Consider the following 23,216-nt stretch of genomic DNA (forward strand, 5'->3'; position numbering starts at 1 on the left):
CAATGTGTTGGAAATTACTCAAGTCCGCCGATGATCATGACGATACATCAGGTTTCACACAGCCAGTGACTGAAACAAATTAATGCTTTACATCAATTTATTTTCGACAACCAGAAAAATGTAACCACAGTCACTTGCTTCTGTGTTATTTAATACAGAAAAGCTGTGTGTATCTGAAATTTTGGTTATAATTGGCCATCTGCAGCTAATCAAAAACTGGAGTTGCAATAGAGATGTGAAGTAAGAGCAGCCGCTGGATCGAATTGAAAAAAAACAAAACAATGAGTTAGAGATGCTCTTTTACTTTCGCTCAAAGCACCACAATTGTCTAACGTAGTTGCTTATTTTTTGTACTGATGGCTCGGAAGTGCTCCAAATTCCACTCACCAAACATCGTTGAGGGAGAAAATGAACAGTACTTTTACTTGCAGGGCCTGAGTGGCTGAAATAACTCTAAACAGCAGCAACACCAGATCTATAGCTGTGCATGGATGCTTTAATGAAAAAGTGGTGATGTTCTGTAGTGTTTTTGTGTTTATGTACTGTATATTACATGTGTGTGTGTGTGTGTGTGTCATGTATTGTACTGTATATCACGTGTCTGTGTGTGTGTGTGTGTGTGTGTGTGTGTGTGTGTGTGTGTGTGTGTGTGTGTAGCCCCTCACCTCAAAGCAGTAGTCCTGCCCGAGGATGCTGCTGTGAACCGGCTTGATGACGACCTCGTCCTCCATACTTAGGTCCAGGGCTTCCACAGCGCTACTGGGGCAGAGCAATGACTCATGGGAGCGAGACTCCTTCAGCCTTGGCATCAGATGAGATCTAAGAGTGACAAAAGGAGAGGGAAAGAACTGAGTCACCCTGCAGAGTCTGAGTAGAGGAAGTGCGAGAGAGGGAGCATATGTACTGCACGGATTAGCAAGCGCTCGTGGTGAGTGTGAAGGAAGAGAGTGAGAAGATGACGAAGAGAGAACGCTCCACTTGCCTCAAAGTCAGCGAGTGAGTCCTCGACATGACAAGCTCGCACACTACATCAACACATGTTCATGCACCCACTTCTAAGCTTACTTGCTAAATGGATGCTTTGTGACTTCTCATTTACAATTTGAAACATCAATGGATTAATGAAAACGCATGGCAGATTTGAGTCAAGCTGCACTGCAAACTGATGCAGTGGAACCACTAGAAATAAGAAGCAATTCATATCAACGATTATCATTAATGGTCAAGCTTAGGCAGTTTCCATGATGTGACAATGCTTCAAAGTGAAACCCATTTGCTATCTGTTTTGTGGAGCTTCACTTAAACTCACAACCCTGTCAACTCTTCTCCACTGTGACAGGAGTTTAGAGTGCAGTTTAGAAAGTGTTCAATATTTCTGACAACGACAACCCTGAAGCCCTATTCCTGGCCATTTTTTAGCAAAAGAAGATTAGGAGACAAAGTAAAGAGCTTTCTGCTGTTTGATGTCGCCCTACTTTCTGGGTTTTTACAAGAATTAGTGAATGGCTGTCACCAGGAAAAAGCAAATGTGTGTCTCCATGCAGTGTATATTTGCCTGTGTTTGCAGTGTATTCACTATTCTCCAATATTTCATGAAGTGAAGTAAAATTAATTGTTGTCTTTAGTCAAGTATAGTCAAACACCAGCACTAGGTGCTCTTGCGGTTCTATTGACCATCAACCTTGTCCATGTTCCAGTCAGCGTCACAGTGATAAGAGGATGAAGAGCTAAATATGCTAGCAAGGGCTGTAAGCAGTGCGAGCTACACAAGCATTAGCCCCTGACACTGGCAGGACGAGGAAGACAGAGGGTCAATTGCTCGCAAAATGAGTGAGAACATTCTGTTAACAGTGCCCTCTATGGACAGCTTACACACTAATCCCATGTATGAGAGCAGGCCTGTGTGTGTTTGTGTGTTTGTGTGTGTGTGTGTGTGTGTGTGTGTGTGTGTGTGTGTGTGTGTGTGTGTGTGTGTGAGTGTGTGCACGCGCACTGTACATCTCTTCTGTGGATTAAAAAAAAGAGCATTCTAGAAAATGCAGCAGCCGTACTGACAGATTAGCAACAGCATGCAGCCCTTTGTACAGTCAGCCGGCTTTGTTGTCAAATCCACTCCTTAAAAAAATACATGTGCAAACACCTTTAGCATAGCTTTGCATATGAGAATCTAGTTTTAGGAGCTCCTGGCCTTTTCCAAAGCACAGCTGCAGAGGAACTGTGTTTGCACCTAGCGCTGCTTCGTGATTGGCTGACTGGGTACTGGGCAGAACAGAGAGCGAGTCAAGTAAGCGGAGAGGAGGGGAAACAGGGGTTTTCAAGAGGGATGTGCTGTACAGAGACAGGAAGGGATGGAAACTTATGCCCACAGTTCCAAAAGCTGCATTATGATGTTTCTATGACTCACAAACAGACTGAGACATTTCATCTAACTGGTACCATACACATTTCTAATATTTAGACAAATAGGAAGCATGGGAGTATTCTTTATGTGAAAATGGACTGGAACATGCAGCCAGTGTAGCTCGCCAAAAGCAAGATCCCCTGGAATAATATTATGGATGTTGTGAAGAGAAGTTGCAGCAGAAAGAGGAATGCATCTTCAAAAAAAGGAATATATTTTATTCTGCTTTATGGTTGTCTTTTTCTCTCAGCATATGATATTAGCACAGTAAGAGACTGTGAAAGTATGAATTGATCCTGCCTGTCATCTGTATGGCACTGTATTAAATTGTACTGTAATGTGTAATTTACAGCCTATTGTAGGCCACTTTGTAATAATGACAATGAAAGACTGTCTGGCGTGTGAAATCTGCTCATAGCTTCTACATCACCCAGTTTGACACACTGTTCATGTCAGCCTCTGGAAATAACAGCTGGTATTTAAAAGCAGGGCCTGCTGTCCTGGTCTCCTTGTTTCTCTGCTCTTTGGTTCCCTTCCCCCAACGTCGTCTATTCTCGGCAAACATTCGTATCTGTCCTTGATAATCCTCCATTACTCTGCCTCCATTTATCTTCCATCCTGTCTTTCTCTCTCATTCAGTGTTTACCTGAGGTGGTGGGGTATAGTTTATGTTGGGAGGATTCTTTCAGACTCTCTGGTACACCTCTTTCCATAACACTCTCGTCTTCTCTTCTTCTTTCCCTGTTGTGTTGATCTCTCTTACTGTGTCTATCTCCCTTCTCCTCTCTTGGCCACCAATCATTCTATCCCTCTTGGTCTTCTGGGCTTAATATTTCAGATACTATGCAGAGAGACTTCCAGTGGCTCCTACAGTACACACAGACAGAACTATATACAGTAAAGCCCTGTACCAAAATACATAATTAAAAAGGTCAAGCAATAAAGAACAGCAGTAGCTCTGCACGTCATGGCATCTCACTGCTGGTTCCCACCTAATGGCATTTGTATTTTTTTTCCCCCAATGAATACATTTGTCTCTTCTGATCCACGTGTACCCTGTGGTGTTTTAATCAGTGCTATAGTAATTGGGGGCGTGCCCAGACAGGGGCCAAATAAAAACCAAATAACTCTTGTCCTGTGCTGCAACACCTTTATTTCTTCTTCTGGTGCATTAGTTAGTGTTGCTAAGTTACTTCTTAAATTTAAACACCTAGTTGGCTGGCGATATAGATGCACATTAGCTATTTAGGAAGTTATGCCACTGCATTACGCCAAATACTATCAGCACAGTCTGGCATCTAGATGCACTGTGCCCTGCTGAGGTTCAATACAAACTCAGTTAGGAGTAAGTCATGGGGAGGGCAGAGCAGAGTAATGGATTCTGACTGTGTCTGGGCTACACCCCAGTGCGCTTTGTCTCTGCATCCTGAAAAAAAAGAGTTCATCTGATAGCCTGTCTGGGATCTGATACAGTCTAAAAACTCGGGCCCATATAGGCGTCAGAGCACTTAGACTTCTAACACACTGACACGCTGGCTAGCTGGCTATACCACAAGAGACTAAATTTGTACTGATAGCTCAAGATAGGCTGAATTAATGTACTGCAACTCCAAATAACATCCTTTGAAAGTCTACATGCTATTGTGTTCCTACAAGTATGCATTATTTCACTACAATTACATGTTGTTTCACTACAATTACATGCACTACAGCAGCACGTTAGAGTGCATGTGAAGTGGAGTTAAACTTCACACAGGAAATAATACCCGTTGACTTATGCTTGCGCTCACACTACTGTAATAACCAACATGTAAAATGACCCTGACGACCAAAGCTAAAGCTTCTGACATAACCTAGAACAACAACTACATTTCTCAAGAGAGAGAGCCTCCAGTTAGCGTTAAGCGGTGAAGTCTTCTTGCTAACAGTGTTTTCTGTGGTAACTGCCCCGCACAGGGTTTACACAGCATTTTGCTTTGCTGTTAGACCAGCATTTACAGCAATCAATACACTTTTCTTACTCGCAGACTGGTACAGCAATTTCTTGTTAATAATGCTCTCTACCAAATAAACACATGAGACCTGCATGCATATCATCAACAAAGACATACAGTTTGACAAAATCTTACACTCACAATTTTTGAAGACCTTTAGCTCTTGTTCCTATGGAGGTTAGGTTAGATTTATATATTGTACTTTAGACAAACTGTCAGCTATATAAATGTTTTGTAAAACCTGATTAAATGAATAGAGAAACAGAACAAATGTAGATGCTTTCATTCATGGCTTGTGGGAGTATGAAAATGATGTGAATCATTAAACCCAGTTTGTGCCTCTCGTGTATCATCACAAATATAAATGTGAAACTTTGTACGAAAAATATGAAAATAAGTAACACAAAGACAGACACATAAAGTGGAACTGATAATGCTTGGGAAAATGCAGATATGAAACCAAATGAGATGGTTTGATAAGAACTGCAGCACAGTGGTTGGACAAGTGGTTTGTAATCGTGCACTGAGGTTGCAATACACAGAGTTTCCATCATATTTATATCCCTGACTGTAGAGCGTAAAACATCATTAACTGCCCCTCATAGCTGGCTTGGCTTCTAGATAGGGCTCAAAACAAAAAGCTCTAGCCAGCCAACAACACCAACCAACCCTCTACAAGCAACTGGGCCCTGAACTCAAACATCCAAGTAGAAAATATCACAGTTGACAACATACATACACATACATGCACGCACGCACGCAATCAAATCCGCAAGAGATGAGATATCCTCACCTTCAGTCCCAAAAACACTGGATCCTACATTTCCCATAATGCAACACTGTTAAGGTTATTTTCGCATACTTGACAAAGCTCCCTCCTGGGCCCCAATGGGAGGGCAATAATCATCTTTATTTTTAACAGGCTGAATAATAAAACTCATGACTATTAAAATATGTGTAAAATAAGTGGATTTAAAAGAAAATCTTATTGTGTTTAGTATAAGGCTACTGCTTTCATATTTGTATCAATAAAGAAAAACCACTGGACTGTCTCAGGCAGGCTGGATGGGAAATATCTATTCAAACATCCAAGCAGAAAACATCACAGTTAACAACGAAACACACACACACACACACACACACACACACACACACACACACACACACACACACACACACACCCTAATTGTCCAAGCATGATTATGAAACACATGCACTGCAGAGACAGGCAACCAGACAAATAGGCCATTATCCATGCATCAAGCCTAACACAATAATGTGTCCATTATTACCGCTACTTTGGCTTTGGCTGAGTCATTGGGTAGGACCACAGGCTGTGATGAAACAACTACATGTCTGTCACACTGCAGAGTACTCACGGGTTTGATAGCTCATTTGATCCAAGCAGATGTGGTACGTTTTTCCTCAGTGCTTGGCTGAAATAATGAGGCCCAGAGAGGAAGTTAAAATATGACAAATCGTTGTCAGAATTTTTTGCTGATTCATGTCTTTAATTGACATGTTATTCAGCAATACAATGGCATTTGTGTTTTGGTTAAACCCGTGAAAATGTATGTTTCTTTGTGCATCAACCTGTCATCTGCCGATTGTCATCTGCACTGGAGTGAACAGTTGTGTGATCGGTAGCAGGAGAATATAGACAACAAAACAAACGTCTGGCCCACAGCGAGAGGCAGAAAGAAGAGTAGTCAAGAGGAGGCAAGGGAAAGAGACGAGGGGGATCCTGTCAGATGCTGCTGGTGCAGAACGGCGAATGTTTGAGCTGAACCACTGACATGTGGCTACAGGCCTCGGAGCCCAAACACCAATCGGGGAGGCGAGAGGATACAGTCAACAGAACAGCAGAGCAAACCTCATTCACTGCAGAGAAAGAATGATCTCTGGAGACAAAGACAGAGGTTGAGGTTGTGAGTGAGTGAAGTGAGCTGGAGATGCAGCAAGTCAAGTCAGGTCATTTAATTTATATAGCACATTTAAACGAACAACAGTTGACCCAAAGTGCTTTAAAGGTAGAGCAGGGAAGGCAGAAACAGTATGCCTTGAAAATACATAATCAAGTGTACAAGACTCCATGAATATAATAAGGCACAGGTAAAGTCAAATAATATGACATAGAATAAAACAACAATAGAACAAAAGGGAATTAAAAGCAATAGAGTAAAAGTGTGTCTTCAGGTTTGACTTAAAACTGGCAATTGTGTTGATATGGGGTGGGAGGGAATTCCAGAGTTTGGGGGCTACTACAGAGAAGGCTCGGTCTCCTCTGGTTTTTAGGTGTGTCTGAGGGATGACGAGGAGTTGTTGGGTTGTGGACCTGAGTGACCTGGCGACAGAGTAAGTGGACAGGAGATCAGAAATATACGGAGGGGCTTGACCATGGAGTGCTTTAAAAACAAAACGTAAATCTTTAAAATGTATTCTGAATTACACTGACAACCAATGAAGCTCAGCTAAAACGGGAGTTATGTGGTCATACTTTTTGGTGCCAATGAGGATGTTTAAATTCTATTGGGTTAGGCCTGTGTATAGTGAGTTGCAGTATTCTAAACGTGAGGTAATAAAAGCATGACTGATTGTTTCAAGATCATTCTTGGATAAAAAAAGTCTTTCAGCTTGGCTACTGTTCTAAGCTGATAAAAACTACCTTTAACAACAGAGTTGACTTGTTTATTCAAATTAAGGGAGCTGTCAAAGAGGACACCTAAGTTTCTGACCTCGCTCTGCAAATTTCACAGCACAACACAGCAGCTAATGTGTGCCATAATTTCCTTCGCCATAATAACCCCTATAGGAAAATTCCCACACATTACGTATGGATACTCTGAAACAAAAAAACCTTTCAGCTCATCCATCCGTGATCTCTCTGAGTCCTGATTGGCTGTGTCGTGTGGCCATGGAAGCGATAACAATGACAGCGAAAGGGAAAACACAAAAATGTGCATTTAAATAGATGGGTAACATAGATGAGTGGGCACAGTCAAGTCCATGTTGGTCCATATCCAGTGCATTAGTGCTTTGCGGCACCTGTGCTGGTTGATGGCGTCGGCTCTTTAGACTCTTACAGTGCCAGCGGTCTAATGCACACAAGACAAAAGTGAGATTATGCTGGGAAGAGGGGAGAAAGAGAGAGAGAGAAAGAGAGAGAGAGAGAGAGAGAGAGAGAGAGAGAGAGAGAGAGAGAGAGAGAGAGAGACTGCCCCAGGCATCGCTGCCACAAACAAGAGGGAATAAAAACCAAAGTTATGGTGTGACCACTTTTGTGAAAAAAAATAAGAACCAGTTAGAGCTATAGATTGGAACACACATTAGCTAAAAGTATTGGAGGCCTTTCATTTACAGGGAGGAAGGAAGCTTTTAACAGCAAGAATGAGACACATGCAAACACACCCCTTTTCACTAAACAGACACACACACACACACACAGGAAAGGAGGGAGTTCGCTTTAGCATGTAGTATCTCCTAAATGATCAGCTCCTCTAGGAGTCTGTTTTCGGAGTTTGAAGGGATGCCTGACTCAGAGCACTGGCAGACACACTGCATTGTGGGGAAGGTTGGCTGGTAACTGAGATCAGGCTGTTGGAGAACAACTGTTGAGAGAGCTAACGTAGCCACTGAGCCTGGCTGTAACACACATAGACACACACTAATGCACAGCTTGATTACAGTGAGAGCTTAGAGTCACTGCTAGGCTAGGAGGTAATTCAGTGTAACATCTGCTAGGACACTCACTGCAGGAGACCAAAACTGGGGTTTGGATCTCAGGTCATGTGCTGAGTGAAACAGCTGGCCGTGAATACAGCGACTGGACAGAGGCGATCACAATAGCAGCTGCAGAATATGGCATGCCAGTTACTTGTGATGATCTGTGAAGCCTTTTTTCTTATTATTTGTGGTGACTTCATGAGTGTATTCATTTGTGCCAAGCTCTGCAGGATGTGACACACGTACATCCTTCTTACTGTCTTATTTTTCTTCCCAGGTAGGGCTGGGTAAATCCCGTATCGATACCAATACTGTGACTTTAATACCGGTTTCTAAAGGACACTTTTTTCAATTCCAATTTATGAAATCCATTTTAACAAAAATGGCCTGACAGAGTTTTTCCTGCATGCCTCTATGACGTGTTACGTTAAGACAGCCAATCACCAGCCAGATCCTTAGATCTTTGTTGAAGCATGCTGCATGCTGCATGCTTACTGGCTCACTGACGCTAATGAGATTTCCTCCTAGGTACTTAAATTTGGTATTGAATGACGAGACATTTTTCGATACTCGATACAAAGGAGGCAATTCGTTTAGTGCCTAAAAAGTATCGAATTCGGTAACCAGCCCTATTCCCAGGTGAGTTCTAAGAGCCAAGCGTGAACAGGTCATTGGAGCATATTATGTGGTTTCTACAGTAGAATGGACTTTGTTACGCCGAAAGGAATGTCTATGTGTGGGTGTGTGTCCACAGCTCTATTCACAGTAATTACATTAGGGGGGGGGGAGGGGTGTGTTGAGGCGATACAAATAGGACTGCCAAAACATTGCCATGACATAGAATGTATAATGAGGCCAAAGGTCGCACTAATGAGTAGCTCCTTAGGTAGCAGCTATGGTCAGAGGGCAAAGGTCGAATGTCACACTACTAATGGCCTTCTGGGAACTTCCTAATGTGGTATGATTGGTATATTGATTTAAACAATGCACATTATGGGACATGTGGGTAAAACCCCCATCATTATTCAATGTGGGTGAACTAGAATACACATAATTTGTTTTTTTAGTCATACAGCTTAGTGGAATATTCTGTCTCATGACGTCATGTCCCTGGCCTAGTGTGACTAGTCACCCACACACATTCACACACATGTGGTATTCCCCAAGCAGGACCAACACTCACATACACATAAAGACGCTGCCAGAAATGGAGCAGAAGACTAAATATGATTAGGGCTGATTAAACAGTACAGTGCACAATGTCTTCTTAAAAAATGCCTTTGCCTTCAGAAATGTCGTAATAATGCCTCACATGATGGACTATTAATTGATTGTACTGAAATGTCATATACAGTATTCACTAAGCAAGCAAATCTAAAAGTACTTGGGTCATAATGACAAATGGTTTCTAAGATATTAAGCTATATTCAACTTATGTATCCAATCCTACTTTTCTTGAACAACTGAGCAAGAGAAATTATCAATTGTTCCTCTGTCTCTGTCTCTCTCTCTCTCTCTCTCTCTCTCTCTCTCTCTCTCTCTCACATAACTCCATTAGTACAATTCAATATTAGGGGTTTTCTCAGTTGGACCAGACTATCAGCGGTCTATATATTTATAGTATATTTTCACCAGAACAACAGGAACATGGACAGACTGTTAACGAATGCTTGGACAAGGAATAAAGCAAAACCCAGCATTATAAATGTTTTTGTTTAACTTACACTGAATGTGAGGCCAGGAATTGATTATTTCATAAGCACGCAAAATGAAATAGATCAATATAATGTATTACTCTATTGATTTTCCTTATTTCTTCTAATATTCTGTATTATTTCATATTAAAATGTGCCACAAAATGCATTTTATAATGACCAGGGACAAAATAAATGCTGAAAAATATTTTAAAATGTAAATAATTGACTTTGAATAAATGTAAGAAATGTCCTAAAATAAGTTGTACTCAACTGTTATAACAGTTATATATGCTTATATATATATATGCAGCACTACAATACATATCTGCATTCATCCAAACTGAGGAAATGATACAGCACTGAATGCATTTTGATGATGGCTGGTAATTATAGGTGCTTTAAACCAGCCGACTCAGTCCACTTTGCCAACAAATAACCATGACATGCTATTTTAAAACCTAAGAAAACCTTGTTAAAAAATGAACATCTTTTTTACTTTTCACTTTGTAATTCAAATTACCTATGACCACCATGTCCGCTCAGCACACTCATTAATCCTGCACTAAAATACCACAGCGAAGACGAGAGTGGGGCAGTAGTAGAAGACGGAGGCAAAGATAATATAGTTATCGCCATAAGACAGGGGATAGTGAAAACGCTGGCCTAATTGAGCCAATGTCTGCCCAATTAACTGACTTATCATCTGGCTTCAGGCCATCCATCCTTAATGTTGAACCCTGAAGGGCAGCGAGGTGTCGGAGTGGTTTAAGACACTGTCTTTCAACATTAGAACCGGACTTGAGAATAGAGAAGATAAAAGATGATTTCCCACCACCAATCAGTAAGTAATTACACTATAAAATGCAATTATTGGTTATATTGTAGATGTCAAATTAGTAACCCCACACATGCACACACACAAAAATACTGCTTTGTATGTTTTGCACTCTGAATTTAACATTTCCTATTTGTTATTCCTTATTAGCCGTTATTGATTTGTCATTAAATTGCATTAACTGCGGCAATATAAGTATGCCTTAATTACAAAGCTCCACAGCGACAACAATAGACTATTAAGGGCAAGACAGTCACATATCAGTGAGTGTGACTCAACCGTGTGAATAATAAGGCACGCCAAGGTTATGGAAATGGTGTGTGCGTCTGTGCTTATAGCCTGATTTTAAAGACTTAGATGATACCGCTGTATTCATCTATGTTTGTAGCACAAAGACAGAGCAAATAGCGTACACAAAAATGCATGATTGTCATTATATTCTTTAGTGCGAACAGAGCAAAATATAAATTAGTTACAAGCAAGAGAGCTTTTTCTTTTGAACTCTTGCATAACTGTTGCTTGGGGAACTGACAACACCATGTGCAAAGGAGTAGAGATGAGGAAGTGTGTTTTCACTTCTTGACCTGAATATTCAAATGCCCCTGTGGCATTGGACAGCGAAACAGGAAAACACTCAAGTTCACGAGTAGAAAAAGAGGGCAGAGACTTCATCTTCCCACGCAACATGGCAAAACTCTGATGGGGAAAACAACATCTAGCCTATGATCTCTGCAAACACTACTTTCCCACTTATTTCAGGTTTTTATAGTTGCATTTTTATTAATACCAGATTCAGACAGCTGAAGTAGCTTTAGCACATAAGTGCCTCTAAATAGTAAAGTGTACTGTCAATACTGAGATCGTCCTTGCACTCTAAAGCCTAGATATGCCTCTAGCACTGAATAGTTTTCAAGTCTAAACGTGTCCTTGTTTTTTCTCTCAAACTATCCAGATGTACTGCACTTGTTTTAGTTTTTTAACTATTACCTATCCTGACCCTTCTTTATGGTCATCATTTATACAAAAAGCACTTTATGGCATTTTGTGTATAAAAAATTGTTCGATGAAGCCACAATGTACGGAGTGAACCGTGGGTGGATGCAGAGACAGTGGTTTCCAAAAGCATGCAGCTGTGCTTTAACCATCCAAAGCCATGAATAAAGTATTAAAACAAAATGACACTTACGATTTACTGAATATGTGAAACATGGTCCAGCAGAACCTCTCCAAGCTGGATCCACAAAACACACAACTCCTCTTTGGGTTACATTCCTCACTAGCGGCTGGTCTCAGTGTTTTCCCGACTATTTTTGAGTCTCTGGGAACGTGGCTGGAGCCTCTGCCCTCTGAGTTACACCACACCGCTCCCAAAGGATGTCTGTTGCTACTAACACACCCCACTCCACATCCCATTTAAAAAGACAGTGCTGTTATTTAGGACAAGCCTGCCCATAGCCCAGTGCAACAGTATACTATGATGAAGTAATGCACTAACACTATGCTCATGACATGGACCTATTAAGGTAAGATTTCGGCAGTTGGATATGGTGCTTCAAATATAACACGGCTCTAGTTTATGTATACTATTTATCATTTTCAAAGAATACTATAATGTTAAACTTTGTTTTACTTTGTGGCAGTTTTTTTCACTTTATCACCACTGTACTTTTTCTCCATGATTTTACATCTATCCTATAGTTTTGCTGTGGTATTTCGATAATAATAACCTAAAAATTGAAACATTGCCAAAATAAATGCTCACCAAGCATCTAAGATACCGCAAATGACAGTGCTGACTTCTACTGTCTCTGTTCTTAATAGTTCTTATTTAGGTGCTATTGTCTGAGAAATATAGCAATTTTTATATTTTTCTAGCTGAAGTCAGTCCCTAGTAAAGACTCTTCTGTCATCATCGGATCTGTCTCCCCTGCTTTTTCTCACAATAACATAGACCCATAGTTGGCAGCCAGGAAGTCAGCCTGCCTCCTCCTCCCACCATGTTTCCCTGTAGCAGGAAACAAAGGCTCAGCCTTCAGCATCACACTGTGGGAAAATGCTGGGTCCTTGGCTGGGGAGAGGGGACTCCAGGAAAAGGAGGAAAAAGAAAAAAAAGGCACAAAAAAAGGAATGAGGGAGCAAAAGAGAGAGAGAAGGAGAAAATGAGGCCAGCCAGATTTAAGGGAGAGACGCACTGCCAGATGTATTGTATGCTTGTTTTCACATAGCTGGCGACCCAGTGAGGGACGAATGATGTCACAGCTAAGACATGCTGTCAAGAGACGCTACGAATCAAACTGATGTTTGAGCTCCAAAAACAGCTAAAGCCACAGCAACGCCAGTCATCTGCTGTGAAATAATTACATGGAAACAGGTCCAGTCTAGCTTGGACTACAGTACTTCTTACTTACTTACTTATTACTTATTAGTACTTATTAAAATGCTTTCCTAATGACAGGGGGATATTTCAGCTCTAACATTTAGCAGAAATGACATAGACATTATGCAAAAAGACTTAAGTGAAACTCTACAGGAGCCAGTTGCAGCTGTCTACCTCAACAATGGAAGTCATTTTGAACTATACAGTGGAAAGGTCATTGCACCCCATTATTATGGACCGGTCCACCAGCTCCAAAACAATTTGAGGAGGTGAAACTGGAAGAGGTTTAATGTACTTGTTCTCCCCAATGCAATGGATTAGAGTTGCTTGCTCTTATCACAAGTAAACAGACCTGCATGCCTTGCTGTTCTGGAGAAGGGCTGGGTAAAGGTGAACTACAAAGCCAAGGCAAAGCCTGGAGACTAAACACTCCGGGATTTCCTCATTCCTCTGGTCTGGGTCATGATAATATCATGCCACTATAGGGTTGTTTGGAGTGTGACTGCTTCCAAATATAATGTGGGACAGGGCAAGGCTTTTCTATTCTAATCTATGGAAGTATGTTTGTAATCACTGTAGCAGGAGAGGAATGCAGAAAACTATCTCCACATCTTAAATTTTCATAGGAAAAAGCATGTTGAACAACAGCCTTCTGTACTGAGTCATATGGCTTCATGACTTTTACATTTTGCGCGTATTATGTGCATTAGTGTGTGCAGACAAAGTCTCCGTGCACGCACACAAACAGGTAATGTATGCTTAGACCATGTGTTTTTGTGAGAGAAATCCATGTCATCGTGCCAAGGAGTGTGTGGGTGGGGTATGCGCGAGGTCATGAGACAAGTCTGCAGCAGCAGACAGCAACAGGACGGGGTCATGAGAGAAGGTGGGAGGGACGGGGCTCTCTTGGCTGTCTGTCTGTAGGCAGTCCCTGAGAGGCCTCGCCTCGGAGAAGTTATTCCCCTGCTAACCACTAACCTGTTTAGTAGAGCACCACCTGTCTGCACAGAGGTAAAGGGAGGGGAGGAGGGAAGCAGAGAGAAATAATCGGTGGATACAGGCCATTACAGGCAAGCTTCCACAAGTCTGCATCGCAGAGAGGTGGGTGGTGGATGGAGAGAGGGTGAGACATGTTGGACAAGTAGGTGTTGATAAAGGGCAGGCAAGAGGAAGGCAGAGGAAGAAAAAGCTGACGAGACTGACGAGACTGACAAGATGCCAGAGAGAAGAGCAAATTGAACTCGCATCAACTTCCCAGGGACTCGAGTAGAGAGAATATGAATATTACTGCAATAAGGAGGACCGCAAGACCCAGAATAATAACGGCTAATGCTACTGCACTGAATCAACAAAGTTTAATTAGACACTTCTGCTGTTCAATATGAAAGGCACTAGGATGATTGGGCAATATGATGATATATACCATTAGCAGCTAAATGTTTGTCAACCCTCTATCTCTTTAATATGCCTGGTTGTATGAGGTCATTGTTGGTAATGTTGCAAAGTGTTCAAAGGTCAACCTAATCCAAAGACAGCGTCTTTCTGTCTAGAAGTAGGCACAAGAAGAGAAGTGAGAGGAAATGGTAAGAGGCATTACAGATCCCTCCCTCCATCCCTTCATTCATCCTTCTATAGCCTGCCCTCCATTTCATTTCATTTTTTTTAAAGCAGCTTACTGTAGAGAGACAGGCACACAGATAAAACAGAGACGGGGCAGTGGCATCAGTTCTCCTGTGTGAATGTTTATGTAAAAGAAATATATATAGACAGAGATAAAGAGTACTGAATGAGAGCGGAAGGACAGAAAGAGACCTGATGCTTGAGAGCTCTCCTCTCCTATTGACTCTGCACTACAGCCTTCAGGGCAGGAGAGAGCGAAGGAGTGATTCAATTATTGACAACGCACAACGCTGCCCCATCATGAGCATATGCTCCTCTTTCATCCTCTCCCAGGCAGCGTTGAGGAGATCCAGAATCATTTTACTGGATGCCTTTGACGCAGCCTACTTCAAGCATCTTTCATTCACAATGGCAAGTTAAATTAAAGTGGATATTCTAACCTCCAATTTGCCAACGTGCATTACAAGCAATGGGAAATTAAGACATTTTAATGTAAGGCCCATCATTCTCTCTTCCTTTCATGCTCTCATTCCTTTTCAGATTGATCGCTTTGAAAACAAGCCGAAATGTTTCTGCGCGTCCTATATATGTTTGGATCCTGTATACTTGAATGCAATTGGTGGATTCAAATGAAGCATTTAATAATGTGTTAGACCATCTAATGCCAGTTCTATATACAAATATATAAATTAAAAAACAGGAAGTAGGGGCACTCCTAATGCAAAACGAAAATGGATAATGATCTTTACTCTTAAACTTGGGGTTGGGGGCAAAAATGACTTGAATATTGTGTACATATTATTGCTGCCCTGGGAAAACCATGTATCTCTAAAATGTCAACATTTAAAGAAAAACTGCCTATTTGTGACTATGCATGTTTTAGATAATCCATATGGGTTAATCACCACATTTGGAGATACATGGTTTTCTGGAAAGTAATAATACATTCAAAAATGGCTAATTCCTTGAATTAGATAACTAAATATAGACAACAAACAACACTCAACATATACAACACTGCGGAAAAAACCTGTGCTTGCTTGGATGTTCATATGTGTGTGGTCATAATTAAGTGTTGTTGATTAAACCGTGGCTGTTCCTCCCTCACCCCCTTGTAAACTGCCAGTGATTCTATGGTTGACCCCCCAGTGGAGTGGCCCATGGGTGTGGCACTGACCCACTCCTCCCTCCCAGTACATGTGTCTGATCAAATGCTCTGCTCCACTTCACCAGCTCTCAGTAAATCAATGGACATCACAGAGATGATCTATGACAGAGTAATTACACAGAGGCAGAACACTCAGAGGATGACGTGAAGAGATGGGAAGGAACTAGCAGAAAGATACTGTACAAAGCCAAGCCCTGCATTGACTCTCACCTTTCCCGGCAACACAGATGTATCAAGAACATGATTACATTATATTTTTACATCATAACACATCTGTTTAATTTCATGATATTAACTTTGTACATCGCATGAGTTCAGTTTAAGAGCAGGGATTGCGTCCTGGAAGGTAAATGAACATTGCAAAAGAGGTTAAGTCACCCAGAATAAATTAATACACAACATTGGAACATTAACAATAGCAGACTGTCGGCCCTCCTTCATCTCACATTCGCTCTAACCATCTCCCCCTCTTGGTCCAACTGCATGTTTAAGGCTGTGAAAATGACTCGCTCTGCCATCCCTCGTCTAGGTTTCTGGTTAGCAAGCTCTGACCTAAAATAGGATTTGAACATACTAAAACACACGCTCAGAACATTTGCATATCTGCATACCAGTGCACATAAATGATATATGTGCAGAAACATTTGCTCATGCATGAAAACAGATACACTAACCCAGGCTGGGGGTAATAATTAAAAAAAAAAAAAAAAGGAATCACGCTGTTACTGCATACAAATACAGACTGACAGAAATGCTTGTAGCATAATATGTAGGAGTCAAGCTCGGTTTTGTTCTGGAAGGCTCAACAGCAGGCTACAATCAAGAGGACCACCAGCTGAGCTCTCACACTGAAACATATCTGCATACTGCAGTAAACAAGCCACAAAGCCATCAAACTATCATTTAGGTGTTTACTAAACCAAAGACGGCTTTCTCCTGTGAAGCCATCTCTGAGGAGAATACATGTTTGGTTGAATGCTGTTCTCCAGAAAGAACTGTTTAACTCAAACTCCACCATAATGTAGCAGGGAGGTTTGGCTGTGCTGGATAGTTATTGACAGCATCAGCTTTGAATTCATCCCCTTAATGAGACACAGTAAATGGACTCGACTAACTGAAATAACTTAATTATACTTGATGTGTGGTTGCGGACTAATTTCATGCACGTAGCATGCATAGTATGTTTTATGCCCAGCTGTAAAACTGGGTATGGTGCATTAAGTGCACCACGGTTGTTTGTGGGGAAAAAAATCTAATCACCGTCTGGAAATACATTTTAAAAATCCATGCGTAAAATGTAAACAGCTCAGATGATTATTTGTACTGACTGACCGTCTTGTAAGATTAATTTTTTTATTTAATATAGGAATATAAACTCCCTGAGGCCTGGACGAAATGATGACTAACCACCAAGATTAGTCTTTCCACTCATCTCGTCTTCTCTTGTGCAGACACTACAATATATCTACGATAAAATGAGCTGTTGCTTTCCCAAACTCTCTGTCTTTGGGACACACAGCTCTCTTTCTTTAAACTGCTAATTGCCTCCAACATATGAACTGGACTGAGAATGCCAGCCAAAATCAGCCGGCTGACCTCACAGCGTGGCCCAGTCATCTGATTTGTGTTAGCTGGCTGCCCCTTCGTTACACAGGCCAGCTTTGTGTGATGTTGCTACATAGGTTATGGTCACCACACTCAAAGCCCCATCTCTGCATCATCATCTCTGGTGTTACATATAATATCACATGTAGTAAATGCACTGCTCTGAATGAAAGCCCTTTGGGAGTTAAAAGCAATTATATAATAATGACTGAGTAACCTGAATATGCGCAGGATGTAGTAGAGTGTGTGTGTGCTCAGGAGAGCAGTCTCCTTTGCATTGTCACTGATAGAGAGAAGCAAAGAAGGGGGAGATCAGCACAGCTGGACAGCACACAGAGGCAGGGGAGCGTAAACGGTCTCAATGAAGCATCCTCTAGTCCACATTTGTATTTGTGGCCACACATTCGCATTAAAAAAATAAAAATAAAAAATAGATCTCCCACTGCATGAACCCAAGCGAACCAAAACACAAAGGAAGGTGAGTGACATGTGAAAAGCAGGGTTACACTCACCAGGCATTGCCAGAATTCCACAGAACAATCAAGGCAGGCGGAGAGAGAAACCGAGGCTGAGCCAGAACAAGAGAGGAGAAAATAGAAAGAAAGAAAGAAAGAAAGAAAGAAAGAAAGAAGAGGCAGGGATGGATGAGGGCAGAGGCGATTTCAAAGCTCCATTTTTTTCCCCCTTGCTGCCGACCGCTGCTCGCCTCTTCGCTTCCTTACTTGCGGTTCTCTTCCTGACTCCTTCTCTCTTTCCTCCTGCTGCTGCTTTAAGACGGAGAGGGGTGGAGAATAAGCGCTACAATGCTCTCCCTCTCTTGCTGCTCCCTCTCCTCCTTTCGTTCTCCCACCCTCTCTTGCTCACCCTGTACAGAGCATGCCCTACTTCCTGTGTTGTCTCTGAAATGAGACACACTCTCTTCTCTCGTGTTCTCTCTCTTTCGACATGAATGAATTTAGGGGTACCCCGACACTTGACTCTGATTTGGGAATGATGAAGATTGGTCCCCCTTCCTGCTCCGCTGTCTCTCCCCCCTCTTACTAACTCCAGCTAAACCCACTCCCTTTCACTGTCAGTGATTGACTGCACCTCCCACTTCTGTCTCCTTGCGCAGGGAGGAGCCTGCATATGGTGTGCGGGGGGATAGTGGATCACATGTATGTGTGGCGCAGCCTAGCTTGGCCCTGCCCCCCTTTTGTGGCTCCAGTGGGAGTGTGTGTGTGTGCTCTTTGTCCTGTCAACTCTGGTGTGAGGTGTGCTGCTTTCCCTGTCAGCCACTACTACTGCTGCTTGGGGGGGGCATGTGCCGGCAACCTGCCCTGAACATGGACTCGGTTTGGCTGGGACTCACTGTAAAAAACACACTGTACATAAGAGGCTAAAGCTCAGATTTGGCAAAGTGACTTGGCTGATGGGGCCAGCCAAAGGGTTGGTAGTAGTGGGACTGGAATTTGGGTGGGATGGTTTTGCCATGCTCAATTTGAGCCAAGATTGGTAGACTGGCAGAGGAGATAGGGGTGAGTTTGAGGCTATTTCTAGAGCTTACACACTGACAAAGCTGGCACAAGGGGATAAAGCGCTGGGGCAGGACACACCAATAAGGCAAGGCTGCTGTGGGGAGCTGGTTCAGAAGAGCCACGGCCACTAATCTGCACTCGCTGCACGTCTGCAATGATGTCATCAAACATGACATCACCCTTACCTCTTATTCTCCCGGACACATGACACAAACACATGCACACACACTAGTTCACGTGTCCACCAAATGACCACAACATAGGGTGTGGAGGAGAGCACAAACACTGAGCTCTGAGTTCACACCCATTCTAAGCCAAAGGTCACAGGCGCATTGTTAGGGTTAAAATGACCAAATCATTAACAGTAGCTTACTGCTGGCCACCTGTTTCTTCCTGAAGCTGCCAAGTAGTTCTGCCTTAGTGACAACCAATTATAATTTCACTCTGTTTTAGTCTAAATCTGAAAGGTTTACTTTCACATTTTAATTACTAAGGTCATCTTAAGTACTAATATATATATATATATATATATATATATATATATATATATATATATATATGTATTTGATGAATACTGCTTTATAAATAAGATAATTTATAAAGAAGATAAGAACAAACAATGATCACAAGTTCATAAAAACCTGCCTCAGAAGACTTCTTAGAAATAAAACTACTCACAGCATTTGTACCAACCAAAAAGCTGATTTTAATTCAATCTCAGCATGGCATGTTGGATGGATTATAGATTAATTACTTATTCTTACAGAGCAATGCCAAGTGCAATCCAGTGAAATTGCAATGACAGGAAGGCTGGGGGGGATTAAACTCCATGGTACATTTTGTTGCAAGTTGCATTATATTATAAAGGTCTTTCTTCTCAAATCATGAAATAATTACATTGTTCTAATGATTGAAACATCACTATTTGCCAAACACCTTTAAAGGTAACATTACAAAAAAAAGCCAGTCTAACACACTCTACATCTGCATAAGGGAAATTATGAATATAAGCAAGCCTAAGCATGCCTAAAAGATAACATTCCTAAAATGTGTCATGCAGTACAACAAATGTGTAAACAATGATGTGCTCAAAACTCTGTGAATGTATCATCAAAAAAGAAAAGCATGCTGTGTTCTCTGATAGAAACAACAAGAGTGCAGTCTGAGTGCAGGGAGCTATTTGAGCGGGTTAGTAAACGCACAATGAAAAGCTGAACGTCTGACCCAGACATAATCCAGCTAACAATGACAGCACTCAAAGAACATAGCCTTTTTTGAAGGGATACTGAGATCTGTCTAGCGCTGTCTCATCTCTCCTTCAGTTCAGTGTGTGTCCCTATATTCACAATTCTCCTTGTAGTTAGCATGCAATGCAGTGCAATGACAGCCATCAGTAAAGAATGCAAAAGTGTGAATCTAGACCCCAGCAGTCTAATAGATTCTGACAGATTCCAGTTTGTTGCAAAAAATCCTATTTTACAATGGTTATCTAGTAAATGTAAATGGGGATGACAGGAGAGCATACTGTGGAAGGTAATGCACCTTTGGCTTTAGTGGCAGCCCATCCCTGTGCTCAAAGGAGGCTTTATAAGCAGGCAGAGAGGTAAACCAGCGGCTCGGCACCTTGGTTCTTAAATGTTTGTTTCTAACTAGGTCAGACTGCACCAGCGGAGCTGTGCTGCTGTTACGCCACAAATGCCTGATGTCTCTCTCTTCTCCTTTTCACAGAGTTTAATTCAGTTCGAGCTATATGAGATAAATATTACAGCAATAGTTTTTTTAGTAACAGAGCATAAAAATGAAGCCGTAATGCAGACACACCATGGCAGTCTGATGAGGCACAGTGAGTGGGGGATAGTGAAGTACACCAAGAGCCCATTAAGCTTTATCACGGCTGAGTCAAAGGTTGATAACGCCAAGGTTTCTGAACACACTTTACAAAACCAACACATTGAAAATTATAAAAAAAATTGGGTCCACATTAAAAAAGTTAAAGCATACACAATTATTGATATGGTCAAAGATTTTGACATTAGAAGGCAGGGGAAGACATTGGTTTTACGCCTTGAAGGGTTTCAGGGACACACACAAACCTGTACATTCCGAGCATTTAGAAAGGCTGGCCTCTATATATATATATATATATATATATATATATATGAACAGATAATAATAAGCAACACACTGAGGTTTTGTCCGAAATCACTTCTTATTTACTATATAATGCACTATTTACTCGCTTGGATTATTTTTGGGGGGCTTTTCCCTTTATTAGACAGTAACAGTGGATAGACAAGAAGGGGGAGAGAGGGAGATGACACGCAGCAAAGGGCAGCAGGTCGGATTCAAACCTGGCCGCCCCCTCTCTGCCATGTTTTTAACTACTGCATATACAGTAGTGCCCTCAGCAATTCCCACAATGGAACAAAATTAGTGTCCATGGTGTGAATACTACTCTCTGTATACTAGAACTACATTCTATAGACACTAACCCTGTCAACACAAAATCGTATTTTCTGCTACAGTGTGTATTATATAGGGAGTAGTGCATGAGTGAATGAGGGAGTCGGATGCGAGCCACCTGTGAGGTGAATCCGTCCACGCAAAGTCAGAAGAACCAATAAAAATGTGGATGAAAGGCCAGCTTGACAGATCACTGCTGGCTTGCATCACACACAGAAACAGAAGCGAGGATGATGTTGATCAGTCTGCTGAAACTTGAAAAGAGGTTGCCTTTTGCAATTTATCTAAACATTCTGGATAGGCAGATGGAAACTGGCAAAGTAAAAACCTTTGCTAAGTTAGGATGTAGTGCACATTCACTCTCCCAAGCTCTTGCTTCTCATATGGCGCACAAGTACACCTGACATCATTTTTGATCATCAAAAAACAACAACAACAACAACAACAACAATCTACCACCCTCTGAAAGTCTTAGTTTACATTCCCTGCAGGTTCATACTTGGCTACATAAAGATTGTCAAGGGACTATGGTTCATTACCATCAGTGCATTGTAATGTAATCATGTAATGATGGTGATCAAAATGGTGAAACCGAAGCTTCTAAAAAATACTTATTCTCCCTGTTAGTCAGTTGTGCAGTTACTGCAGTGAAATTCATACCACAGTATGGCAAATGCACACTTGAAGTTTGCAATATACAGGCTTTTATCAGTCCATGGCAGAATAAAAACTCTGGTGGACTCCTGTCACAAAGATAACATACCACACGCACACGCACACACAAAGACACTACAAAAATGAGTGATTGTGAGGGTGAGCAGTAAAGTGGCAGCGAGGCCTGTTAGTGAAGGGAAAGTGGCGAAAAATCATCGAGTGATCACCATGGTAATTTAGTGTCTCAGTAAGAGTCACTGAGTACCACTGGACTCTTTTACGCACACACGTGTGTGTCTGTTTATACACAATATAAATAATTACTTTGGACGTCCTATCCAAACACATTTTTCTGTGGAAAATGAGTTTTTTTTTTAAAATTTTTTTTATTTTGTATATGGATTATTTCAGGTGGAGGAAAAGTGGAGGTTAAAGACTCTGATGTGCCAATATACAGACTAGAAAAATGACTTCCTAATCGGATGAAGCGCTTGTATTCAATACTGTTCTAGTGCCAACTCTCAAGTTGTGGATATGGCAGAGCTTCCCATCAGGATATGACCATCTAAATAGGGATCAATCACCAAAACAAATTATCAACCTTTTCAAAAAACACTGTGTAATTCGTTACACTTTCACCATACACTTTACCTCTATTCCTATGATTTGTTTTAGAGTAAAAACATATATTCCTTAAATTTAGACAATGGCGCTTGCAAAGAATGCAAAAAAGTTACAATAACCAAAATACCTGTGCATGAAGAATAGCTGAAAAGACTGTGACCCAAGTAGATTAAAGAGAGGAATGAATGAGTAAATGAGTGTTTGAATGTGTACTGAGCAGTCCTTTAAAGGGATGCGCAGGGAGCTGCTTTGATGGGGCCCTCTGTATTCATGTCACGCCCAAGGCCCTATCCATTACAGCTCATTACCCGGGGAGAGAATGAAAGAGAGGAGACCCTTGGCCATGTTCGCCCGGGCTCACACAAGGCCCAGCAGGGTTTAACATCAACCGAGCCACCGAAACCTACCAGCTGGGCAGGTGTCAACACCACTAGGATTGCTTCGGGGATGTTTATGGAGATTGTAAAGTGATCCGAGAAGCAGTATACAACACAGCTCCCTAGAACACATTTGGTACAATGTAAATCACACACATTCT

General features: G+C 41.6%; 1 protein-coding gene across 8 annotated transcripts in view; it reads right to left on the bottom strand.

Moving 5' to 3' along the window:
* dab2ipb (DAB2 interacting protein b) overlaps nucleotides 1-23,216 on the bottom strand; it is a 133,544-nt gene that overhangs the window by 38,066 nt on the left and 72,262 nt on the right. For 5 of the 8 annotated variants that reach the window (XM_078272187.1, XM_078272189.1, XM_078272186.1 and 2 more), the window contains one exon: nucleotides 666-819. In XM_078272187.1, coding sequence (XP_078128313.1) covers nucleotides 666-819 — 154 coding nt within the window. The other 3 variants (XM_078272191.1, XM_078272190.1, XM_078272188.1) reach the window with 3 other exon arrangements.

Source organism: Sander vitreus, chromosome 16 (assembly GCF_031162955.1).
Source record: "Sander vitreus isolate 19-12246 chromosome 16, sanVit1, whole genome shotgun sequence".
NCBI classification, from domain to species: Eukaryota; Metazoa; Chordata; class Actinopteri; order Perciformes; family Percidae; genus Sander; species Sander vitreus.